Genomic DNA, 24,469 nt, shown 5'->3' with positions numbered 1-24,469 from the left:
AGCTAGGATTTTGTTGAGGATTTTGTAATCCATATTCATCAGGGATATTGATCTGTAATTCTCCTTTTTGACGGGGTCTTTGCCTGGTTTGGGGATCAAGGTAATGCTGGCCTCATAGAATGAGTCTGCAAGCTTTCCTTCTATTTCTGTTTTTTGAAACAGCTTCAGGAGAATAGGTTTTTCTTCTCTGAATGTTTGGTAGCATTCTCCAGGGAATCCATCAGGCCCTGGACTTGTTTTTTGGGAGGTTTTTGAACACTGTTCCATCTCGTTACTGGTTATTGGTCTTCTCCTGTTTTAGTCTTGGGAGTTTCCAGGTTTCCAGGAATGCATCTATTTCTTCCAGGTTGCCTAATTTATTGGCTTATAGTTGCTGATAATATTTTCTAATAATTGTTTTATTTCCTTGGTGTTAGTCGTGATCTCTCCCCTTTCATTCATAATTTTATTAATTTGGGTCCTTTCTCTTTTCTTTTGGATAAGTCTGGCCAGTGGTTTATTGATCTTATTATATTAATTCTTTCAGAGAACCAGCTTCTAGTTTCGTTGATCTGATCCACTGTGTTTCTGGTTTCTAGTTCATTGATCTGTGCTCTAATCTTAATTATTTCTCTTCTAATATGTGGCTTAGGCATCGTTTATTGGTTTTTCTCTAGTTCTTTAAGGTGTAAAGTTAGTTGGTGAATTCGGGATTTTTCTGTTTTTTTGAGTGAGGCTTGGATGGCTATGTATTTCCCTCTTAGGACCACCTTTGCAGTATCCCACAGGTTTTGGACCTATATGTTTTTGTACTCATTGGTTTCCATGAATTGTTTAAGTTCTTTGATTTCCTGGTTGACCCAAACATTCTTGAGTAGAGTGGTCTTTAGCTTCCAAGTGTTTGAATTTCTTCCAATTTTTTTCCTGTGATTGAGTTCCAGTTTTAAAGCATTATGGTCTGAGGGGCTCCTGGGGGGCTCAGTCGTTAAGTGTCTGCCTTCACCTCAGGTCATGATCTCAGGGTCGTGGGATCGAGCCCTGCATCCGGCTCCCTGCTCAACAGGAAGCCTGCTTCTCCCTCTCCCACTCCTCCTGCTTGTGTTCCCTCTTTTGCTGTGTCTTTCTCTGTCAAATAAATAATAAAATCTTTAAGCAAAAATAAAACATTATGGTCTGAGAACATGCATGGAATAATCTCAATCTTTTGGTATCGATTGAGACCTGATATGTGACCAGTGTGTGGTCTATTCTGGAGAAAGTTCTGTGTGTGCTCAAGAAGAATGAGTATTCTGTTGTTTTGGGGTTGAATGTCCTGTATATATCTGTGAGGTCCATCTGGTTCATTGTGTCATTCAAAGCTCTTGTTTTTTTGTTGATTTTCTCTTAGATGATCTGTCTGTTGCTGGGAGTGGAGTATTGATGTCTTCTACAATTAACGTATTATCAGTATGACTCTTTATTTTGCTTAACAGTTGGCTTATGTAGATGGCTGCTCCCATGTTGGGGGCGTTGATATTTACAATTGTTAAATCTTCTTGTTGGATAAACCGTTTAAGAATGATATAGTGTCCTTCTGTGTCTCTAACTACAGTCTTTAGTTTAAAATCTAATTTGTCTGATATAAGAATTGTTACCCCAGCTTTTTTGAAGTCCGTTGGCATGGAAGATGGATCTCCATCCCTTCACTTTCAGTCTGGATGTATCTTTAGGTTCAAAATGAATATCTTGTAGAAAGCATATGTATGGGTCCTGTCTTTTTATCCAATCTGCTACCCTGTGCCGTTTTACGGGAGCATTTAGGCCATTCATGTTGAGAGTGATTATTGAAAGATATGGGGCGCCTGGGTGGCTCAGTTGGTTAAGCGACTGCCTTCGGCTCAGGTCATGATCCTGGAGTCCCTGGATCGAGTCCCACATCGGGCTCCCTGCTCGGCGGGGAGTCTGCTTCTCCCTCTGACCCTCCCCCCTCTCATGTGCTCTCTCTCATTCTCTCTCTCTCTCTCAAATAAATAAATAAAATCTTAAAAAAAAAAGATAGGAATTTATTGTCATGTTGCCTGTGAAGACATTGTTTTTATAGATTGTCTCTGTAAATTTCTGTTTTATATCACTCTTAAGGTGTTTCTCCTTCTGTAGAACCCCCCCTTAATATTTCTTTCTTTTTTTTTTTTATGATTTTATTTATTTATTTGACAGAGAGAGACAGCGAGCGAGGGAACAGAAGCACGGGGTGTGGCAGAGGGAGAAGCAGGCTTCCTGCAGAGCAGGGAGCCCGATGCGGGGCTTGATCCCAGGACCCTGGGATCATGACCTGAGCTGAAGGCAGACACTTAACGACTGAGCCACCCAGGCGCCCTGCCCCCTTAATATTTCTTGCAGGGCCTTCTTAGTGTTCACATATTCTTTCAGTTTCTGCAGGTCTTGGAAGCTCTGTATCTCTCCATCCATTCTAAATGACAGGTTGCCGGATAAAGTATTCTTGGCTGTATGTTCTTCTCATTTAGTACCCTGAATATGTCTTGCCAGGCCATTCTGGCTTTCCAGGTCTCTGTGGATAAGTCTGACGTTATTCCGATGTTCCTCCCTCTGTACATAAGGAATCTCTTTCTCTTAACTGTCCTTAAGATGGTTTCCTTGTTTCTAAGATTTGCGAGTTTTACTATTACATCCCGGGGCATTGGTCTGTCTTCCTTGATCTTGGGAGGCGTCCTCTTTGCCTTTAGGACACGAATGTTTGTTTCATTCCCCAGATTAGGGAAGTTCTCAGCTATGATTTGCTTAAGTATATCTTCTAGTCCTTTCTCTCTCTCCACCCACTCAGGTGTCCTGGTAATTCTGACATTGGAATGCTTTTTTGCGTCACTTATTTCTGTAATTCTGTTTTCATGGATTATAAGCTGTTTTTCCCAGGCCTCCTGTTTTTCCTATCAATTGTTCTTCTAGATCACTAATTTGTTTTTCTTTCTCTTTTACCGTAGCTGTTAGAGTATCTAGATTAGATTGGATCTCACTGATAGCATTTTTAAGTTCTGCCAATTCAGCTTTCATTTCTGCCCTTAAAGACTATGTTGCCATCAATTGATTTCTCCATTCTAGCTATTGTCTTCACAGTTGCATCCCTGAATTTCATTTCCGACATCTTGGTTATATCTGTATCCATTTGTAAATCTGTGGCAGAAATCACAGTCTCTGAGTCTTTCCTGTTTTGGGTGTTCCTCCTCCTAGTCATTCTGTTGAGGGGTGGTTGAGGGAATATACAGAGTCTAAATTATTGACCACAATCCAAGTAAGATTCACCTGTTTTATAGGAACCTTAGGGTTTTCGGCCCCTTGTTTTCCCAGTCTGTCTTCTGGGGAAGGGGCCTGCTGTGCTGTTACTAAGCCAACCCTGTTTGGGCAGAGTTGCCCTGCCCCCTGTGGTGGGGGATGGGCTCAGTGGGGCTTTTGTTCTCTGGCGGCTTTCCCTGGTGGCTTTCCGCATCTCTTCCGAGAGTCAGAGCAAAAGAGACTTTCCAACCCTCTGCCTCAGAGTAGAGAGATCGCAGTCTATTCTTCAGTGAGCTCTCCAGGCCATAGTATCTCCGTTTCTGTCTCTGCTGGTATAAGCTGGAACGTCTTGGGTTGTGCACCCTTCAGCAGCGCTCCCAGTCCTCGCCTCCAGGTTGGGACACATCTCTGCCTTTTGTGCTTCTAAATTTGCCAGCCGTCCCCAGTTCACACGTGTGGCCCTGCCGGTCCAGATTCCATTGGGAGTGGGGGGGCTGCCCTAACGTCCTCTCCCCGTCTCTACCAGTCTGTGAGTCTGTGCCCTGTCCCTAGCCCCAGAGGCTTTCCCGCACTGGCAGTGCAGGATCCCTATGGTTCCCTCCCTCTTCCGTTTATCTTCCTATATCTGCCCGCGGAATCATGGCTCCCCGCTTAGTACCTCGAAACCAACCGCCTGCGATATTCTCTTCTTAGAGATCCAGATCTATCTTCTTACATCTCAGGCTGATCTCGTGGGTGTTCAGAGTGGTCTGGTAGATATCTAGCTCAATTCCTGGGCCCGGTTGGAATAGGGTCCCCTACTCCTCCACCATCTTTTCTCTTGTAACTGAGACCTTTCTTGTTTTTTGAGAAAGGCTTGTATTGCTATATACTTCTAAGACTGCCTTTGCTGTATCCCAAAGGTTTTGAACATTTGTGTTTTCATTTTCATTTGTTTCCATGAATTTTTAAAATTCTTCTTTAATTTCTTGGTTGACCCCTTCATTCTTTATTAGGATGCTCTTTAACCTCCATGTTTCTGTGTTCCTTCCAAACTTCCTCTTGTGACTGAGTCAGATTTCAAAGTATTGTCATCTGAAAATATGCAAGGAATAATCACAGTATTTTGGTACCAGTTGAGACTTGGTTTGTGACCCAATATGTGATCTATTCTGGAGAATGTTCCACATGCACTGAAGAGGAATGTGTCTTCTGTTGCTTTAGGATGAAATTCTCTGCGTATATCAGTGAAATCCATCTGGTCCAGTGTGTCATTCAAAGCCCTTGTTTCCTTGTTGATCTGCTTAGATCATCTTTCCATCTCTGTGAGTGGGATGTTAAAGTCCCCTACTGTTCTTGTATTATTATCAATGTGTTTCTTCAGTTTTGTTATTAATTAGTTTATATAATTGGCTGTTCCCAAATTAGGGGTATAAATATTTACAGTTGTTAGATCTTGTTGGATGGACCCTTTAATAATGATAAAGTGTTCTTCCTCATCTTCTATTACAGTCTTTGGTTTAAAATCTAATTTGTCTGATATAAGATTGCTACTCCAGCTTTCTTCTGATGTCTGTTAGCATGATAAATGATTTTACATCCCCCTCACTTTCAATTTAGATGTGTCTTTGGGCCTAAAATGAATCTCTTATAGACTGCATATCGATGGGTCTTGCTTTTTTATCCAATCTGTTACCCTTTGTCTTTTGATTGGGGCATTTAAAACATTTACATTCAGAGTAACAGTTGAAGGGTATGAATTTAGTGCCATTGTATTATATATAAAGTCACTGTTTCTATATATTGTCTCCGTTCCTTTCTGGTCTATGCTACTTTTGAGCTCACTCTTGGATTAATGGATCTCCTCTAATATTTCTTGCAGGGCTGGCTTAGTGTTCACAGATTCCTTTAGTTTCTGTTTGTCCTGAAAGCTCTTTATCTCTCCTTGTATTATGAATGACGGCCTTGCTGGATAAAGTATTTTTGGTGTGTATTTTCCCCATTTACACATTGAATGTATCATGCCAGCCCTTTCTGGCCTGTCAGGTTTCTGTGGATAGGTCTGCTGCCAGTCTTATGATTCTACCCTATTAGGTTAAGGGCCTCTTGTCCCAAGCTGCTTTCATGATTTTCTCTTTGTCTCTGAAATTTGCAAGCTTCACTATTATATGTTGAGTTGTTGACCTATTTTTATTGATTTTGAGGATGGTTCTCTCTGCCTCCTGGACTTGAATGCCTGTTTCCTTCCCCAGATTCAGGAAGTTCTCATGTGTAATTTGCTCAAATATACCTGCTGCTCCTCTCTCTTTGTTTTCTCTTTTTCTGGGACCCAAATTATTTTAATATTGTTTCGCTTTATGGTTCACTTATCTCTTGAATTATCCCCTTATGATCCACTAGTTGTTTCTCTCTGAACTGTTTTATTCTCCATCATTTTGTCTTCTGTATCCCTAATTCTCTCTTCTGCCTCATTTATCCTAGCAGTTAGAGCCTCCATTTTTGATTGCATCTCATTAATAGCCTTTTTGATTTCAGCGTGATTAGATTTTAGTTCTTTTATTTTTCCAGGAAGGGATCCTCTAGTGTCTTATGCCCTTTTTTCATGTCCAGCTAGTATCTTTATAATTGGTATTCTGAACCCTAGTTCTGTCATCTTACTTCTATTCATTCTGATTAGGTCCCTAGCAGTCAGTATGGCCTCTTGTTCTCTTTTTTTGAGGTGATTTTTTTCTGTCTTATCATTCTGTTCAGGGAAGAATAGATGAAGGAGATATCAAAATACTGAAATAGCAACAACGACCCCAGAGAATTATACACTAAACAAATTGTAAGAGACCAGAAATCAACACAAAAAAATAATAAAAGGGAATATAATCAGATAGCTGAACAAAATAGAGCAATACACTAGATCTTGTGTGTATTTTGGTCTGTTTGTTGGAAAACTCGATCCCAGAATTGTAAAGAAAGAATAACTTATTAAATACAGTGAAAGGATAGAATGTAACTGTAAAACAAAAATTCAAAAAGACTTAAAAAAGATGGAATGTAGTCAGACACGTGAACAGAACAGAGCAATTACACTAGCTTCTAGGTATATTTTGGTCTGTTTGTTAGAAAAAACTACATCCTTAAATTGTAAAGAAAAATACATATATATACAGGAGTAAAATTAAATACAATGAAAGGATAGAATGTTATTGTAAAAATGAAAATTAAGAAAGTCTTAGAAGAGTTGATAAGAAATCAGTTGAAAAGATTAAAAAAGAAGAAAAATGGAAAGAATAAGGTATCATCAGAAAAAACCGTGAATTCTACATACTCTTTTCCTGTAGAACTGGAGTTTTGCAGTTCTGTGTGTAATTGGTAAACTTGGTCTTAGCCAGATTTTCTTGCTGATCTTCTGGGGGAGGGACCTGTTGCGCTGATTCTCAGGTGTCTTTTCTGGGGCAGAATTGCACCCCTCTTGTCAGGGGGCCTGGCTCAGTATAAGTGGCTCCAGATTGCTCCATGTGGCTTTTGTTCCCTGAAAGCTTTCCCCACCACTTTAAAGGATGAAAATAAAAATGGCAGCACCCCATCTCCAGGAGCTGAAAGATTTCAGCCCCCACTCTTCAATGCGCCCTCGCGAAAAGCAGTCAGTCACTTTTGTCTCCATGGTTTCCCTTCTCACTCTGTGTTCACCCAGTTTGTGACAGTGTTTTTATCACAGGTACTGGCCTCTGGTTTGAGTCTCCAAACTTTTGCAGATTCCTCCTCCCAGGGGAATGAGGAGGGTCTTACCTTGGTTCTGCTACTTGCTGGGCCCTTGCTCAGAGAGTGGTCGCCCAACCGTGCTGCAGTTCGGGGTTTATGGCAACAGTGAGCCAAAAGCCCACTCCTGGGCTCCCTGATTACAGCTAGCTTCCCTACTCTGATGCTTGGGAACTCTGCCACACTCAGGTCCCCTGTTCTTTCTGTGACCCTGGGGATCCTGAGACCACACTGTCCTAGGATATTGTACTTTGCTACCTGAGCACCTTTCAGGCAGGGATGTCTCCCAATCCAACTTCTGTAAATTCTGGTTTTTGCGCTCCACTGCTATATCACTTTCCTGTAGCTGGCTTGTAGAAGCTCCCTCCCCACGTGGTTTATCTTCTGATTTATCACATCAGATTGACTTCTCTGCACCTCCTGCCTTGTAAAAAGTGGTCACTTTCCTATTTGTAGAATTACAGCAATTGTTTTCTTAGATGTCCAGTTGAGTTCACAGGTGTTCAGGATGATAGCTATCTAGCTGAATTCCAGGGTTCAGACGAAACTAAGGTCCCCTACTCCTCCAGCATCTTCCTCTGAAATCCCTATTATATAACATTTTAAAGTTGGCTTCATTTACTCACTAGTTGTATCTTTAAGATTCATCCATGTTGTTGTATGTATCAACAGTTCTTTTTTTTTTTTTAATTTTATTATGTTAGTCACCATACAGTACATCATTGGTTTTTGATGTGGTATCCACGGTCCATTGTTTTCATATAACACCCAGTGCTCCATGCAGTACGTGCCCTCTCCTTAATACCTATCACCGGGCTAACCAATCCCCCCTCCCCTCTAAAATCAACCATTCTTTTTATTACTGAGTACTATCCCATAATTTGAATGTATCACAGTGTATTTATCCATTCACCTACTAAAGGACATTTTGGTTGTTACCATTTCTTTGGTAATTATAATAATGGTGCTATGAACATTTCTGTACAAATTTTTCATGAATATGGTTTCCATTTCTCTAGGATAAATACCTAGTAGTGTGATTGTTGGACCAAGTAGATGCAGGTTTCATTTCATACAGAACTGCCAAATTGTTTTCCAAAGTGGCTTTATCATTTTGCCTTCCCTCCAGCACTGTGTGTTAGTCCCTGTTGCTCTGTATCCTCGTCAGCCCTTGGTATTATCAGTACTTTTAATTTTAGCTATTCTTATAATTATGTAGTGTGAGCTCATCATGGTTTTAGTTTGCATTTCCTTAATGGCAAATGACGTTGAATACCCTTTCATGTGCTTATTTTTCATCCTTATATCCTGTTTGGTGAAGTTTCTGTCTACATCTTTTTATTAATTGGTGAATTAGGTTGTTTTCTTTTTGTTCAGTTTTGAGAACTTTTTATGGTTTGTATTTTCATTGCAGGTCCTTTCTTGGATACATGATTTATAAATATTTTCTCTCAGTCTAGTACCTCATTTTTTATTCTCTTAATGTGTATTTTATAATTTTTTTCTTTTATGGATTGTGCTTTTGATCTCATGTCTAAGAATTTTTTTGCCTAGTGTCGGGTAACAAAGATTTTCTTCTATAATTTCTTCTAAGAGTTTTATAGTTTTTCATTTTATTATTAGATCTTTGGTCCATTTTGAGTTCACTTTTGTATAAAGTGTAAGGTTGGGGTTGAAGCTATTTTTTATTTTTGCATATGGACATCCAGTTTTTCTAATACTATCCTTTCCCATTGAATTGGTTTTGTATTTTGTCAAAATGAATTGACTCATTTTGTATGTGATTATTCCTGGACTTTCCAGTCTGTTTCATTGATATGTGTCTATTCCTTTATTAATGGCACCAAAAAAAAAAAAAAAAGTCAGCTTATCTCATATCTGCAAAAAATCTTGCTGGTTTTCTTTTTTTAAGATTTTTTATTTATTTGACAGAGACAGCCAGAGAGGGAACACAAGCAGGGGGAGTGGGAGAGGGAGAAGCAGGCTTCCCGCTGAGCAGGAGCTTGATGCAGGGCTGGATCCCAGGACTCTAGGATCATGACCTGAGCCGAAGGCAGACGCTTAACAACTGAGCCACCCAGGTGCCCCTTGCTGGGTTTTTGATTGGTATTGTGCTAAATCTATAGATCAGTTTGGGGGGAGTTAACATCGTTACTATGTTTTGTTTTTCATTTCATAAACATAGTATATCTCCATTTATTTAGGTAGTGTTTTATTTCTTTCATCAGGATTTTGTACTTTACAACATACATTTCCTAAGTGTGCTATATTTTTGTTAGTGTATACCTAAGTATTTACTTCTTTTGGAGCTATTATAAATGTTTGAAAATTTTTTTGGTTTCCAACTGTACATTGATATTACATGGTATAACTTCTACATTCTATCTGTTATGTAGAAAACAGTATGTAGATGATACTATTTATTACATTTTTGTGTATTGACTTTGTCTTCTATGATCTTGCTAAGCTCACTAGGCAGTGTTTTTTTTTGTTTTTTGTTTTTTTTGTAGATTTCTTGGGATTTTCTTGAAGACAATCATGTAGTTTGTGAAGAGGAACAGTTTTTATCTTTTCTTGTCTTACTGCCTTAACTAGGACTTGCAGTATAGTATCAAATAGGGGTGAAGAGAAATGGACATCTTTACCTTATTCCTTATCTACATCAGTAGTATCAAGTGATTCTTTTTTAAAAAAATTTTTTAATTAACATATAATGTATTATTTGTTTCAGGGGTACAGGTCTGTGATTCATCAGTCTTACACAATTCACAGCACTTACCATAGCACATACCCTCCCCAGTGTCTATCACCCAGCCACCCTATCCCTCCCAGCCCCCTCCACTCCAGCAACCCTAAGTTTGTTTCCTGAGATTAAGTCTCTTATGGTTTGTCTCCCTCTCTGGTTTCATCTTGTTTCATTTTTCCCTCCCTTCCCCTATGATCCTCTGTTGTGTTTCTCAAATTAAGTGATTCTTATTTCTGTGGGGGATTACACTGATTGATTTACAAATACTGAACCAGCATTGTATTCCTGGGATAAACTCCTCTTGGTTATAGTGTATTATTCTTTATTGCTGGATTCAGTTTACTAATATTCTGTTGAGAATTTTGCATGTATGTTCATGAAGGATACTTATTTATAGCTGTATTTTAGTATGATTGACCTTGAACAGCATGAGTTTGAACTGTGCCTGTCTGCTTCTATGCAGATAATTTACAGTACTGTAAATGTATTTTCTCTTCCTTATGGTTTTCCTAACATTTTCTTTTCTGTACCTTACTTTATTGTAAGGATACAATATATAATACATATACAAAACGTGTGTTTATTGGCTGTTTATGTTATCAGTAAGACTTCTGGTCAATAGTAGGCTATATTTGTAATTAAGTTTTTGGGGAGTCCAAAGTTATATGTGGATTTTCAACAGGCAGGGAGTTGGCACCCCAACCCCCTTGTTGTTCAAGGGTCAGCTGTACTCTTGTCTGTCTAGTTTCGGTGTTAGAGTAATACTGGTTTTGTTAAATAAGTTGGGAAATGTTCCTCCTCCCATTTTCTGGAAGAGATTGTGTAGAATTGGTATAAATTTCTTCTGTAAATATTTAGTAGAATTCTCCATTGAAACCTTCTAGGTCTTGAGGTTTCTATTTTGAAATTTAAATTCTGAAGTAAATTTCTTGAATAGTTATCATACTATTTAGCTTACCCAGTTCTTGGGTGAGTTTCGGCAGTTTGTGGTTTTTGAGGAATTGGTCTGTATCAACTAACTTGTTGAATTTATGGGTTTAGATTTGATGTAGTAGTCTCTTATCCTTTTAAGATCTGCACAGGTTGTAGAGATAGCCCTCTTTCATTCCTGATATTTGTTAATTACTGTCTTTTTTTCCCCCCAGTAGTCTTGTGCAAGGTTTATCAATTTTATTGATCTTTTCAACAAATCAGCTCTTAGTTTCATTGATTTGTTTTCTGTTTTTCTGTTTTCAATTTTATTGATTTCTGCTCTTCATTATTCCCCTTTCTGCTTGCTTTTGGTTTATTTTGCTTTTCTCTTTCTAGTTTCTTAAGGTAGAAGTTTAGATTGTTGACTTCAGACCTTTTTTTCTTTGCTAACATAAGCTTTTAATAACACAGATCTCCCTGTAACACTATTTTAACTGCACCCCACAGATTGTGATGTATTTTCATTTAATTAAAAGTATTTATTTATTTATTTAATATTTAATTACATTTCCATTGAGACCTGTGCATTACTTTGAAATGTGTTGTTTAATTTCCAAGTCTTTTGACATTGTCTAGTTATCTTTCTGTTATTATTGATTTCTGGTTTAATGGCATATGGAGAGGACACATGCTTAATGTGGTTGATTTCAACTCATTTAAATTTGTTAAGATTTGGTTTATGACATAAGATGTGGTCTGACTCGGTGAATAGTCAGTATCTACTTCACAGTTCTATAGGCTACAGGTCTGAAATCAAGGTGTCATTTTTTTTTAGAATGATATTCTGGGGGCGCCTGGGTGGCTCAGTTGTTAAGTGTCTGCCTTCGGCTCAGGTCATGATCCCAGGGTCCTGGGATTGAGCCTCGTGTCGGGCTCCCTGCTCAGCAGCGGGGAGCCTGCTTCTCCCTCTCCCACTGCTTGTGTTCCCTCTCTCGCGATCTCTCTGTCAAATAAATAAAATCTTAAAAAAAAATGATATTCTGCTGTAGTTGGGTGGCTCAATGTGTAAAATGTTGATTGCATCCTTTTGGTTGATGATCATGAAGTTCAGTTCTTTATTCTTGCTGGTTTTCTTTCTACTTGTTCTGGTACTGAGAGGGTAGTGTTGATATCTCTAATATAATTGTGGATTTGTCTGTCTGTCTTTTTCAGTTCTCATTTTGTGTTTTGAGGCCCTATTTTTGACTTCATACACATGTAAGATTGTTATGTTTTCTTGGTGAATTTACCCCTTTATTATTATGTGTTTTTCTGTTTATCTCTGGTAATTTTCTTTGCTGTGGAGTTTGTCTCATTAATATAGCCATTTCAACTTTCTTTGATTAGTGTTTCTTGGTATGTATTTTCCCCACCCATTTACTTTTAATTGCTTTGTATCATTATATATTAAATGAGTTTTTTAAAGATGGCATATGATTGGGTCATTTTTTTTTTTTTTAATCAAGCTTGTGGGATGCTGCTTCCATGACCCAAAGCATAGTGGGGAGCTGGGTGTGGAGGGTTACAGGCTCAGGGTCTTTGGGAGCCTCTGTTTTCAGGAAAGCTCAGTATATGGCTAGAATTTTCCACTCTAATGATGTATAGTGCAGGGCTGGGAAGGGCATTTTCTTGCATCTGAAGCCTGTGGGCAACATGTCATCATAGGTGGTCCAGAGACTCCAGGGGGCATGAGAGGAAGTTCCTAAAGCCTCTTCGGTGAAGACATCTCTGAGGGTGCTAAGGAGGAGTATTTGTATTAGTTTCCTAGGGCTGCTGTAACCGAGTACTACAGGCTGGGAAGCTTAAACAACAGAAACATATTGTCTCACAGTTCTGTAGGCTACAGGTCTGAAATCAAGGTGTCAGCAGGGTTTTATCCTTTTGAGGGTTATGAGAAAAGGCTGTGTTCCAAGCCTCTCTCCTTGGCTTCTAGATGGCTGCCTTCTCCTTATGTCTTCACATTGTCTTTCCTCTGTGTATATCTGTGTTCACATTTCCTCTTTTTGTAAGGACACCAGTCATACTGGATTAGGGCCCACCCTAATGACTTCTTAATTAGATCATCCAAAAAGACCCTATTAGCAAATAAGGTCACACTCATAGGTACTGGAGGTTAGGACTTGAACATGTTACAAAAAAAAAAAAAAAAAAAAAAAATCCGTATTTAAAGCCCAGTTGGATATTTCTGTAAATAAGAGAGGTGCTCTTAGTCATAGCTTTGGCAGGAGGTTGAAAGAATGGGACACATGAAGTGTATCAGTGGCAAAGGTCCTTTCTTCAGCTTCAGGAACTGAGGGTTGAGTTAATTATGCTTCATGGTTCCTGGCACACCATTTTCAAATCCATCTTTTAAAATGTTTTCCTTTCTAATATGTTTGTATCATCATGAAACATTTTAGTGTTAATGTGCATGCATTTTTAGTTTGTATAAATGGAATGTGTGGTTCCTTAGCCTGAGTTTGTTCCCTTTGCCATTTAGTACTGTATTTTTAAGTCGTATTCATAGTGCATTGGACTGCTGTGGGTTTCTGTCCTCTGCATCCTCCTAATTGTGGGCCTGTATGGGAGTTCTGTAAGCATAGCCCCTGGAAGGGATTAGAGGACCTTGCATGTAATTCAGAGGCACTTGATAACTCCAGTCTGGTTGTGTGGGGTCTACCCCTTTGGCCAGCTGTGCCTGAAGATTTATGTCCCCAGCTCCACATTTTCACTGACACTTGACATTAATTATCAAACAGATCATCGAAAGCTTATTTTCTGGCATGTGTTGTTCTAGGCACTTGGGATTTATCAGTGAACAAAACCAGATGAAATGGGAAAAAAAAATCCTGTCTTGGAGCTTATATTTTAGCTTTTTAGCAATTGCCAATTTGGTGAATGTAGAGTAATATTTCATTATTTTAATTTATATTTTTCTAAACAGAATTTGAGTATCTCTTCATAGCATTAGTCATTTGGGAGTCCTTCTGTTTGATATCTGATATTTCTCTTATAAATTGCAGGAGTTTCTTGATATTGTTACTTGTTGGTTTCAGTTATTTTTAGATACTTCTTACTGTTTGTAATATGATATAATCTTTCACAGATTTAGATGTATATTTCTATTTATTTATCATTTAGAAAACAATTCATTTAGTAAGGGCCTGGACACAGCAATTGGGAATCACTGGATAAAAGCAGTTCACATGAAATTCAACTAGGTAGTATCAAAGACTAAGTTTATTAGTTGTGAAATGTAGTAGGAAATTGATGAAATACTTTAGGAGACCTGCTTCAAAGAAGAATTTGAATGATATATTGATTTCTTTATTAAAAGGGTTACTAGACCATTCATTACTTCATAACTCACAGTGTACCTTTTGTGGTGATGATTCTTATTAATTTTCTTTTAATCATCAAGTAAGTATTCAACTAATGATGTATATTGTAACTTAACCTTTCCATTTCTGGGAGGGACTTTGCAAAGAGGATGTTACAAGTGGATGTTTCATTTTGAAAAGGAATTTATAGAATTTTTTTTTTTAATTTTGATTTTCCAGATGATGGTGTTGATACTCAAAGTGGAACAAAGAAAGACGATCTGAATGACAAAGAGAAAAAAGATGAAGAAGAAACTCCTGCACCTGCATGTAGGGCCAAATCAATCCTAGAGAGCTGGGTATGGGGCAAGCAACCAGGTATTACGAACTGAGATTCTAGTACTTTGGAAAACTTGATCTGGCACTTCTTTTTAGATACCATAGATGGATTTTTTTGTTGTTGTTATGGAATTCTTAAAAATTTACCTTAAAATTTTTTCCTATTATGGTAAACTCTGCATAACATACAATTTACTGTTTTAACCATTTTTATGTATACAGTTCAGGGACATTAAACATGTTCACATTGTTTTGTAATCACCACCACCATCCATTTCCAGAACCTTTTCATCTTCCCAAACTGAAACTCTGTACTTATTAAATGGTAACTCCTTTTTCTTCTCTACTCTTAACCCCTGGAGACTATAATTTTACTTTCTGTCTTTAGGATTTTGACTAGTCTAGTTACCTGGTGTAAGTGCAGTCATATAGTATTTGTCCTTTTATGTCTGGCTTATTTCATTATTTAGCATAATGTCTTCAAGGCTCATCCATGTTGTAGTATGTGTCAGAATTTCCTTCCTTTTAAAGGCTGACTAGTATTCCATTATATGTATATATTGCATTTTGTTTATCCATTCATCCATGGATGGGCATTTATGTTGCTTCCACCTTTTAGCTATTTTGAATAATGCTGCTATGAGTGTAAGTATACATAAATTCTGCTTTCAGTAATTTGTGTATATACCCAAGTTCTGCTTTCAACTATTTGTGTATGTACCAAGGAATAGAATTGCTGGATCATGTGGTAGTTCTCTGTTTAATTTTTTGAGGACCTGGCAAACTTTTCCACAGTGGCTACACCATTTTATATCCCTACCAGCAACGTATGAGTGATTCTGTTTCTTTGTGTCCTCCTCATCATTTGGTGTTGTCACTTTTTTAAAAATTTTAGCCATTTTGTTAGGTGTGTGGTGATACCTCATTGTGGTTTTAATTTGGAGTATCCTGTGGCTTTTTACTATCTTTGACTCTTCGGCGGAATACCTGTTCATGTCTTTTGCCCTTTTTCTAGTTAGATTTTTCTTTTTCTTTATACTGTTGTGTTTTTGGAGTTCTGCATATATTCCCGATACTAGTCCTTTGTCTTATATATGGTTTACAAATAATTTCTCTCAGTTCATAGCTTATCTTTTTATCCTCTCAACAGTGTCTTAAGTGCAGCAAAAGTTTTAAAATTTTGATAAAATTCAGTGTGGATTTTGCTTCTTCCTCCTCCTCCTTTTTCTTCTTCGTCCTCCCCTTCCTCTGCTTCCTCCTCCTCCTCCTCTTTGCTTAGCCTACAAGCCTGAAGATTTTCCCCTATGTTTTTTCCTAAAAGTTTTGTAGTTTTATGTTTTATGTATATGTTCCTGTTCCATTTGAGTTAAATTTTGTGTGCAATGTGAGGTTTAGGTCAAGCTTTTTTTTTTGCTTATGATAACTAATTGCTCTAGCACCATTTTCTTGAAAAGGCTAACTTTCTACCATTGAATTGCTTCTGCGCCTTTGTCAAGAATAAGTTGGGTATACTTGTGTGGTCTATTTCTTGTTTGTCTTTTCTGTTCTACTAATCCATGTTTATTACTGTAGCTAAGAGTAAGTCTTGAAATCAGATAGACTGGTTCTTCGCACTTTCTTCTACTTTTTTTATATTCTAGCAATTCTAGGTCCTTTGCCTTTCCATATAAATTGTTAAATTAAAAAAATTGTTAAATAACTTTTGGATAATTTAGTACCCATGTGTTCATTGCTAGTATATAGAAATACAATTTATTTCTATATGTTTATCTTGTGTCCTGCAACCTTGCTGAATTGACTAGGAAATTTTTTTGGATTTTCTACATAGACAATCAGTTTATTTCTCCCTTTTCAATCTATGTGCCTTCTGTTACATTTTTTTGCCTTATTGTTCTGGCTGAAACTTCTTTACTATGTTTTATAAGAGTGGTGAGAATAACCTTACTTTATTCCTGATCTTAGGGGAAAACATTCAGTCTTTTCATTGTTAAGTATAATGTTAGTGTAAGTTTTTGTAGATGCTTTTTATAATGGTGAGGAAGTTCCTATCTATTCCAGTTTCCTGAGAGGTTTTATCACGAATGAGTGTTGAACTTTGTCAAATGCTTTTTCTGCATCACTTGATTTGTCATGTGATTTTTTTTTTTTTTCCATTTAGTTTATTAGTATGAAGGATCTGATTTTTGACTGTTAAACCAGCTTTGCAATCCTGGAATAAACACCACTTGGTGGTGATGTATAATTCTTTTTAAATATTGCTTAATTCTACTTACTAATATTTTGATAAGAATTTTGTGCCTGTATTCATGAGAACAATATTCTGTAATTTTTTTTTTTTTGTATTTTTTCTGTTTGGTTTTGATATCATGCTAATACTAGTCTCTTAAAATTAATTGTGAGGTATTTCCTTTTCTGTTTTCCAGAAGAGATTGTTTAGAATCTATGTTAACTCTGTTCTAATATTTGGTGATATTCTCCAGTGAAGCAATCTGGACCTTGTGATTTCCTTTTTGGGATTCTTAAAATTATGAATTCAGTTTTCTTAATAGTTGTATGGCAATTTACATGATCTGTTTCATATTTGCTGAGTTGGGGTAGTTTGTATTTTTTTAGAAATCAGTCCATTTTGTCTAAGGTGTCTAATTTATATGTGTAGAGTTATTCCCTAGTTATTTCTAATTATATGTAGATCCTATTTCGTTCTTGATATTGGTAATTTATGTTTATTCTCTTTTTGTGTTTTGTCAGTCCTGCTTAGAGGCATGGTAGTTCTGTTGATCTTTTGAAAGAACCAGTTCTTTGTCTTACTGATTTTTCTCTATTGTTTTTTCCATTTTCATTCTCATTGTTTCTGCTCTTAATTATTTCCATCTTTCTGCTTGCTTTTTGGTTTATTTTGCTAGTTTTTTCCTAGGTTGCTGAGATTGGAACTTATATTTATTGATTTGAAAGTTTTCTACTTTTCAAATTACCCATTTAGTACTATGCATTTCTCTCATGATTGGTTTAGCTTTTTTCCTCACACATTGTGATGTATTCTATTTGTATTTTAATTCAGGTCAGTATATTTTTTATTTCCCTCCCTCTTTGACCCGTGGATTTTTAAGAGTGTGTTGTTTCGTTCCCAAGTTTGGCCATTTTCCCAGTATTTTTCTGTTACTGATTTCTAGTTTCTTTCCATTGTTTTGGAGAACATACTGTGTGTGATTTCAGTTCTTTTAAATTTGTTGAGGTTTCTTCTGTGCCCAGGATATGATCTGTTTTGATATTTGTTGTGAATAATTGTTTATTCTGCTGTTGGCTAGAGTATTCTAAATATTGATTAGATCCTGTTGGTTATGGTGTTGTTGTGTTCTTTTATATCCTTGCTGACTTTGTCTCCTTGTTTTGTCAGCTGTTGAGAGAAATGTTGAGGTCTCCAACTCTAAGACTATATAAATAGTTTTTTTTTTGGTCACATCTTTTGCAGTTTGGTGCATGCACATTTAGAATTGTTATGTCTTATTGGTGGATTGACCATTTTTTTATTTTTTAATGTTGCTCTATATTCCTGATAATTATCTTTGCTCTGAAATCTACTTTATTTGACATTAATATACCCATTCTTGCTTTCTTTTGATTACTGTTTTCATGCTTTTTGTTTTTTCTGTCCATTTACTTTATTTTTTAGATTTTTAAAATTTATTTATTTGAAAGAGAAAATGAGATAGAGAGAGCATGAGAGGGGGGAGCATCAGAGGGAGAAGCAGACTCCCTGCTGAGCTGGGAGCCCAATGCGGGACTCGATCCCGGGACTCCAGGATCATGACCTGAGCCGAAGGCAACCGCTTAACCAACTGAGCCACCCAGGCGCCCTACTTTTTTTGTTTTTAAGTAGGCTCCACACCCAGCATGGAGCCCAACACAAAGCATGACCTTGATCTCATGATGCTGAGATCAAGAGTCAGATGCTTAACTGACTGAGCCACCCAGGCACCCCTCTATGCATTTACTTTTAATTTGCCTATTTGAAGTCAATTTCTCGTAGATAGCATATTGTTGGGTCATATGTTTTAGTCCACTCTACCAATGTCTGTCTTTTAATTGGTATATTTAGATTTTTTGCATTGAATTTCATGTAAGTATTGATAAATTAGAGTTTAAGACTGCTGTTTTATGTTTTCTGTTTGCTCTGTTTTTTCATTTTTGTTTTGTTTTGTTTATACTACCTCCCTGTGGTTTACTTGACCATTTTTTAGAATTCCATTTTGATTTATCTATAGTGTTTTTGAGTTTATTTTTTGTGTAGCCTTTTTAGTGATTTGTCTAATACATTATATATACATAACTAAGCACAGTTTCCTGGTTGTGTCACTTAACCAGTTTGGTTGACATATAGAAACCTTACTTCCCTCTATGTCCCTTTATCCTTTTCTGCTTATATGATTGCCTTAAATATTTTTGTTGCATGTATTTATAACTACACTTAGCAATATTATAATCTTTGGTTAAAGCTTCAGACATAATTTAGAAAAGTCAAGAGATGAAGAAAAGCTTATTGTATTTACCCCTGTGTTATTTACAGTGTTCTTCCTTCCTGAGCTCCACGGTTTTCCTTTTATTGTTGCTGTTCTGTGTAGAGAACTTCCTTTAGCCATTCTTTTAGTGTAGGTCTGCTGATGACGTATTTTTTAAGTTTTCCTTCATTTGAGAATGTTTGATTTTCCTTTAATTCCTAAAGGACATTTTTGCTAGATTTAGGGTTCTAGGTTGATGATTCTTTTTTTCATCACTTCAAAAATATTTTGTTGCTTTCAGCTGTCCTCCATGGTGTCTGATGAAAAATTTGCTGTTACATGAATTGTTACTCTACCATAGTTAAAGTGTTTTTCTCTGGCTGCTTTTAAGATATTTTCTTTGTCTTTAGTTTAATTATGATGTGTCTTTGTGTGGATTTCTTTGGGTTCATCCTGTTTGGATTTGCTCACCTTCTTGGATTTGTAGATTTACATCTTACTGAATTTGGGAAGTTTTCAGCCTTCTTAGAATACTTTTTCAACCCCACCCCCTTCTTTAACAACCCAAAGTTCAATGAGAAGAATGTTAGATCTTTTGTTACATTCCCACAGGTCCTGTGACTGCTCATTTTTCCTTTTTTTTAAAATGAGGTATATAACATCTTAGTTTCAGGTGTGCAATATATTGATTTGATATTTATATATATAGCAGAATGATCACCACAGTAGTCCAGTTACAATCAGTCACCATATATAGTTAAAAAAATTTCATTTTCTGATGAGAACCTTTAAGATCCACTCTTCTAGCAACTTTCAAATATGCAGTACAGTATTATTAACTATAATCACTATGTTGAACATTATACCTCTATGGCTTAGTCATGTTATAACTGAAAATTTGTACCCTTTGATCCCCTCATCCATTTCGCCTACTCCCTCAACCACCGCGCCCCTTGCTTCAGGCAACCACCAGTCTATTCTCTGTATCCATGAGCTTGGTTCTATTTGTTGGTTTTATTTTGTTTTTTAGATTCCACATAGAAGTGAGATCATATAGTATTTATCTTTTTTAAAAAAAGATTTTATTTATTTATTTGAGAGAGAAAGAGTGAGCATGAGCAGGGGAAGGGGCAGAGGGACAAGCAAACTTGGGACTTGATCCCAGGACCCTGAGATCATGACCTGAGCCAAAGTCAGTTGCTTAACCCAGACACTTAACTGACTGAGCCACCCAGGCACCCCTATAGTATTTATCTTTTTATGTCTGACTTATTACAGTTAGCATAATGCCCTCAAAGTTCATATCTATGTTGTTACAAATGGCAGAATTTCTTTTTTTTTAATGTCTGAATAATATTACATTGTGTATATATACCATATTTTCTTTACCCATTCATCCGTCAGTGGACATTTAGGTTGTTTCTATTTCTTGGCTATTGTAAATAATGCTGAAAATGGGGGTGCATATATATTTTCAAATTAGTGCTTTTGTTTTCTTCAGATAAATACCCAGAAGTAGAATTTCTGAATCATATGGTAATTCTATTTTAAATTTTTTGAGAAGCTTTCTTACTGTTTTCCATAGTGGCTGTACCAATTAAATTCCCAACAGTGCACAAGTGTTCCCTTTTTTCTACATCTTAACCAGCACTTGTTATTTCTTGTCTTTTTATACTAGCCATTCTAAAGAGGTGAGGTTATATCTAATTATTGTTTTGACTTGCATTTACTTAATAAATGTTGTTGAGTACCTTTTCATATACCTGTTGTCCATCTGTATGTCTTCTTTGAAAACTGTATATTTAGATCCTCTTCTCATTTTTAATTGGATTTTTTTTTGCTATTGAGTTGTAGGAATTTTTTTTAATGTATTTTGGATATAAACCCTGATCCTAATATTTATATGGAACCACAAAAGACCAAATAGCCAAAGCAATCTTGAGAAAAAAAAGAACAAAGCTAGAGGCATCACACTCCCTAATTTCAAACTATATTACTATGTTATGGTAATCAAAACAGTATGGCACTGGCATAAAAACAAACACATGGAACAGAATGGAGACTCCAGAAATAAACCCACACACATATGGTCAATTAATTTACGACAAAGGAGCCAAGAATATACAGTGGGGAAAGGATAGTCTCTTCAGTAAATCGTATTAGGAAAACTGGACAGGCACATGCAGAAGAATGAAACTGGACAACTGTCCTACACCACACACAAAAATTAACTCGTATTTCTGTGAAAAATGCCACTGAAATTTTGATAGGGATTTTGAATCCGTAGATTGCTTTGAGTAGTGTGGACATATTAACAAGCAGACTCCCCACTGAGCAGGGAGCCCTATGTGGGACTCAGTTCCAGGACCCCGGGATCATGACCTGAGCCAAAGGCAGATGCTTAATCGACTGAGCCACCCAGGTGGGGAGGTTATCATCACTGAATAAATCTTCTTTTCAAATTTTGTTTCTTTCTCAGTCTTGGAAAGTTGTATGTTTCTAGGAATTTGTCCATTTCTTCTGGGTTGTGCAGTTTGTTGGTGTATAATTATTCATAGTAGTTTCTTATGATCTTTTGTATTTCTGTAGTATCAGTTGTAACATCTCTTCTTTCATTTCTGATTTTATTTGAGTTCTCTCTTTTTATCCTTGGTGACTTTAGCTACCTGTTTGTCAGTTTTGTTTATCTTTCAAAGAACCAGCTCTTGGTTTCATTGATATTTTCTATTGTCTTTTTATTACCTATTTCATTATTCTCTGATCTTTGTTTTTTTCCTTCCTTCTACTAACTTTATCCTTCATGTGTTCTTTTTGTAGTTCTTTGAGGTATAAAGTCAGATTATTTGAGATGTATCTTGTTTCTTGATATAGGCATTTATCACAATGACCTTCTGTTTTAGAACTGCTTTTGCTGTATCCCATAAGTTTTGGTATACTGTATTTTTCTTCTCATTTGTCTCAAGGTATTTTCTGATTTCTCTTGATTTCTTGGTTGACCCATTGGTTGCCAAGTAGCATGTTATTTAATTTCCAAAGTATTTGTGAATTTTCAAGTTTTCTTGTCATTGATTTCTAGTTTCATACCATTGTGGTTAGAAAAGGTGCTTGATGTGATTTCAGTCTTCTTAAATTTACTAAGACTTTTCCTGTGGTCTAAAATATGATCTATCCTGGAGAATTTCCATGTTGACATGAGAAGAAAGTATATTCTGTTGTTTTTGCTGTATATATCTGTTAAGTCCATCTGGTCTGATACATAGTTTAAGGTGATATTTCCTTATTGATTTGATGAAAGTAGAATATTAAAGTCCCCTGCTGTTACTCTACTGATGTTTTTTTCTCCCTTCAGGTTTGTTGAGATGTGCTTTATATATTTATTTGTTCCTATGTTGGGTGCATAAATATTTATAAATGTTATATCTTCTGTTGGGTGGACTTTTTTTTTTTTTTATCATTTTTTATCATTATGTAATGCTTTTTTTTTTTTTTTTTTAAGATTTTTTATTTATTTGACAGAGACACAGTGAGAGAGGGAACACAAGCAGGGGGAGTGGGAGAGGGAGAAGCAGGCTTCGCGCTGAGCAGGGAGCCCGATGTGGGGCTTGATCCCAGGACCCTGGGTTAATGACCTGAGCCGAAGGCAGATGCTTAACGACTGAACCACCCAGGCGCCCCTTCTTTGGCTTTTATACAGTCTTTATTTTAAGTCTGTTTTGTCTGTTACAAGTATAGCCACGCCCACTTTGCTTTGGTTGTCATTTGCTTGGAATATCTTTTCTCAGACTTCACTTTCAGTCTGTTTGTGTCCTTATGTCTGAAGTTGAATCTCTTGTAGCAGCGTATAGATCTTGCTTTTTTTTTTTTAATCTATTCAACCATTCCATGTCTTTTAATTGGAGAATTTTCTGTATTTGCATGTACACTGATTATTGATAGGTATGTGCTTATTGCCATTTTTGTTAATTGTTTTCTGGCTGTTTTGTAGTTCCTTTTTTCTCCTCTTGCTTTCCTCCTTTGTGGTTTGATGGCTTTCTTTATTGTTATGCTTAGATTTCTTTATCATTATCTTTTATGCTATAGGTTTTTGTTTTATGGTTAGCATGAGGCTTACATATTTATAAGTATTTTAAGTTGATAACAACATAAGTTTGAAAAGCATTCTAAAGCCCTAAATATTTACCCTCATCCCCGTGCTTTATGTTTTGATGTCATAATTTACACCTTTTTGTCTTGTGTATCTCTTAGTTATTGTAGTTGTAGTTATTTTTACTAATCTTGTCTTTTAACCTTTATGCCAGTTTTGTAAGTGATTAATCACTTACCTTTACTGTATATTTATCTTTCCAGTGAGATTTGTACTTTCATATGTTTTCTTGTTACTATTTCCCTTTCTTTTCCAGAAAAAGGGTTCTCATCCAGACCTTCTTGATGGACAACCAAAAAACTGGCAGTTGGTGTTTATCTTTGCCCCTCAAGGCTCAGGGATTAGCAGCTTTATAGATAAGGGCAGTCCTGATCGTAAACCTACTGCGTTTGCACGAAACAGTGCAGTTTGTCTATCCCTGCCTGCTTTAAGTCCTAGTGCTCACTTCTCTTCCTTAGTAATAAATGCTGTTTGTGGCATTCCCCCCCCCCCCCCCGAATAGCCCACTTTCATCTGCATTAAAAACCTGTGCAGGCATGTATTCTTTTTCCTCAGTGACTTTCTGAATGGCATCTGGGATCTTGTCTACTTCCTCTCGATTGGCAGAAGCTGCTTTTCCTGTTGACTTTTTTTAAGCCAAATCTCTTTCTGAAATTACCAAACGAACTTACTGGCATTAAATTCTCCAGCTTTTGATCTTCATCTTCCTTTTGCTTTAGGTTGTCATCATATAATGACTTTGCTTTTTCTCAAATCACATTAGAGTCTCTATAGGTATTCCTTTCTCATAGCAATCCTGCACCCGCATAAAAGCTGCATTTTCAATACTATATAAAAAGGTATTTTGCAGAAAGTACAGTGTTTTTGTGTCTGCTGGTGTGACTGCTGTGTCAACTTCATGAATTTCCTCTTCTTTTTTTAACATTGGTTCTTATACCGGATTCATTTATCTTAAAATGGCAGGCAACCACAGCTGCAGACCTCCATCTATAGTATTTATCAAACAATTCAACCTTTTCTTGTAATGTCATGACTTTTCTCTGCTTCTTGGGAACATGTCTGGCATCATTAGTGGCACTGTGTATGGCTCCCATGGTGTTATTCAAGGTTATGAGAACTACTAGAGGTCACTTTTTACTGTAGTACACAGTTTATTGGAGACAACTGCTCATGTGGAGATGATTAGCATCTAGTGGTGTTTTAAGCGGATACTTGCAACACTTGAGCTCACTGCAATAGCAACAGGAGTGGTTATGAAATTTTAAGAGTAGTACATTACATTAAGTATGTACTGTGGTTAATTTTATGCTGTTATGATTTAATACTGCATCTTTAGGTTTGTTTACATTTTTTCAACCTTTTAGGGGCTGTAAGTATTTTTGGGTGTGTTTATAAATTTTAAATTTATAATAGGTTTGTGTATATTTTATGGTAGTAAATGATAGAGTAGTAGTTACATATATTTTGTACATTCATGACATACCTAACTTTTAATTTTTTTTTATATTTCTAGTCTTTG

General features: G+C 36.6%; 1 protein-coding gene across 8 annotated transcripts in view; it reads left to right on the top strand.

The window, feature by feature from the left end:
* Positions 1 to 24,469, top strand: part of HERC2 (HECT and RLD domain containing E3 ubiquitin protein ligase 2) — a 259,145-nt gene that overhangs the window by 34,311 nt on the left and 200,365 nt on the right. For 6 of the 8 annotated variants that reach the window (XR_010404924.1, XR_010404925.1, XM_064570045.1 and 3 more), the window contains exon 4: positions 14,212 to 14,349. Coding sequence is in view for 5 of the 8 variants with exons in the window: in XM_064570045.1 (XP_064426115.1) it covers positions 14,212 to 14,349 (138 nt within the window). In the remaining 3 variants the exon portion in view is untranslated. Of the gene's footprint in view, positions 1 to 14,211; positions 14,350 to 16,520; positions 16,542 to 16,601; positions 16,633 to 24,469 lie in introns of those variants that run through there. The other 2 variants (XM_064570047.1, XM_064570046.1) reach the window with 2 other exon arrangements.

The sequence above is a fragment of the Mirounga angustirostris genome, unplaced genomic scaffold, assembly GCF_029215605.1.
Source record: "Mirounga angustirostris isolate CCGP_5_RB_7025 unplaced genomic scaffold, mMirAng1.0.hap1 SCAF_9, whole genome shotgun sequence".
Lineage (NCBI taxonomy): Eukaryota > Metazoa > Chordata > Mammalia > Carnivora > Phocidae > Mirounga > Mirounga angustirostris.
This window is presented reverse-complemented; position numbering and strand designations above follow the sequence as displayed.